At 40.3% G+C, this 2,188-nt stretch overlaps 1 protein-coding gene across 2 annotated transcripts in view; it reads left to right on the top strand.

The window, feature by feature from the left end:
• Nucleotides 1–2,188, top strand: part of LOC106523610 (angiopoietin-2) — an 11,742-nt gene that overhangs the window by 4,285 nt on the left and 5,269 nt on the right. Inside the window, exons 2-5 of one of the 2 annotated variants that reach the window (XM_014017095.1) lie at nt 155–406; nt 579–585; nt 1,500–1,634; nt 1,842–2,058. In XM_014017095.1, the coding sequence (XP_013872549.1) occupies nt 155–406; nt 579–585; nt 1,500–1,634; nt 1,842–2,058 (611 nt within the window). The remainder of the gene's footprint in view (nt 1–154; nt 407–578; nt 586–1,499; nt 1,635–1,841; nt 2,059–2,188) is intronic. The other variant, XM_014017096.1, reaches the window with a different exon arrangement.

Raw genomic sequence — 2,188 nt, 5'->3', positions numbered from 1 at the left:
TCTAGTAATATATTTACTGAGAAAAATGGTGACGTGTTCAACACTTATTTTACCTGCTGTAACTGTCTTATTTGTACAGAATTCATATTATGTTTCATCATCTATTTTGCACCAAACTTGATGTGTCCTCGTCTTCCGTTTTCGCGTCTCACAGGCTGAAGACAGCGCTCGATTAAACGCCACTCTCAAAGAGCGTTTGCGTTTCCTGGAGCTGCGGCACGCCGAGGCGGACACGCTGCTCCACGTGCACGCAGCGCTGCTGTACGAGCTGCAGGCCCAGCTCCGTAACCTGTCGGCCACCGTGCGGCACGTGAACCGGAACGCCGGCTGCACGATCAACGTCATCCGGACCACACCGCCACTCGGCATGAGAGACACCCTGCCACCAGGTACACGTGCGACAGTGGTGAGTTTCGTGAGTGTCATGATGTCACACTGGCAGCACTCTGTCTTATCTTAGTAATGAATGTTGATTTAAACATATGCAGCATGAATGAAACCATTTTTTTTTTTACCTTAAGGGGGTGTTGCAGCACCCTCTGCATCCCTGCTTCTCATGAATTTTCAACTTGTTTCAGAATCGGGGTAATTCTCAAAACTGTCTGTTTTGTTTTATTTTTTGCTAAAAAGCTGAGAATTATGGAGGACCAAAACTGACATAATTAAAAATAAAAAACGAAATATGTAAACAGACCAATAAATAAATAAACACACTTAAAATGCACAAATTAAATAAAAAAGTTGACCTTTACCTCATGTTTTATAATTTAATTGACCTTCATATTTATTTTTCCAGCTTAGTTCYAATAAATTCTATTTAGCACATAAGTTACATTTTACAGTTTTGAAAAATATGTCTTTTAAAATATTTTATTTTACTTATAGATGCGTTTGTGTCTCTTAAATGGTTATATTTATATTTTGTAATATATTTTTTCCCACAAGTCTTTTTATTTCCATGTGTTGCTTTTACATTTCTCTGTCTTCTGTTTTTACTTTACCTTATGCATTTCTGACTCCTTATGCAAATAAGGTGGGTGGGGCTTCTTGGGTCAGCTCCTCTCTTATTGGACAACAAACAAGAAGGAGCAATATGCATGTGCAGATATACTGTGCATGCTTGTGCTGGCTCAGTTTAAATTAAAGTTTAAAACTTAGTTTAAAACAAAGGCACAGGTAAATGTTTTTCTTATTGCCTTTGAACTAAGAACTAAGAAAAAAATAAATATGAAGGTCAATTAAATTATAAAACATGAGGTAAAGATCTCCTTTTTTAATTCAATTGCTGCATTTTAAGTGTATTTATTTATTTATTTATTAGTCAATTTACATTTTACGACTTTTATTTTTAATTATGTCAGTTTCGGTCCTCCATACTCATGGCCTTGATGTCATACGCTTAATAGTAACGTTAAAAACACTTTCACGTTCAACTCAGACTACACAAAAACAAGTCGGATGGGTCAATCTTTCTTTTTGTCCATCTGTGTCCCCCTCAGGTGGACACCATGTGTCTTACTGTCCATCAGACTGTGCGTCTCTGTATCACAGTGGGGTTCGTCGTTCTGGTGTTTACACCATCGTCATGTCACCCACCAACACTTTTCCTGTGTACTGCGACATGGAGACAGACGGTAAGAAGTACACAGAGCTTCAGAGGAGTTTTCATGTTTGTTGGTCTGATCGTTAAAGTAGATGAGCTTAATTTATTGGACATAAAGTGTTTAATCTTATTATTTAGGGGATTTCACAAACACTATAACATGACTGACACAGTCTTCGAATGAGCCTGTTTGTACAACAGTGTCTGTACTTTAATACCTGTATCTCTGTTGTGCCAGGTGGGGGCTGGACGGTATTCCAGCGGCGGCGTGACGGTTCGGTGAGCTTTAATCGGGGTTGGTCTGAATATCGAAATGGCTTCGGTGAGCCCAAAGGAGAACACTGGCTGGGCAACCAGCACCTCTACCTGCTGTCCAATCAGGGCCCTTACAGCCTCCGTATTGACATGCAGGACTGGAGCCACGCCCACAAACACGCCCTGTACCGCTCCTTCAGGTAAAAACTGATGAGACTGTAGATCATGGGTTAATCAACTGGTGGCATGCGGGACACTTCTGGCCCGTGGATGACCTCAGTCTGGCCCGCCAAGAAGTTCATGAAAAGACTATATCGTATATATATATAT

The sequence above is a fragment of the Austrofundulus limnaeus genome, unplaced genomic scaffold (assembly GCF_001266775.1).
Source record: "Austrofundulus limnaeus strain Quisiro unplaced genomic scaffold, Austrofundulus_limnaeus-1.0 Scaffold161, whole genome shotgun sequence".
Lineage (NCBI taxonomy): Eukaryota > Metazoa > Chordata > Actinopteri > Cyprinodontiformes > Rivulidae > Austrofundulus > Austrofundulus limnaeus.
Note: the sequence above shows the minus strand (reverse complement) of the source record. Positions and strands in the feature narration are given on the sequence as shown.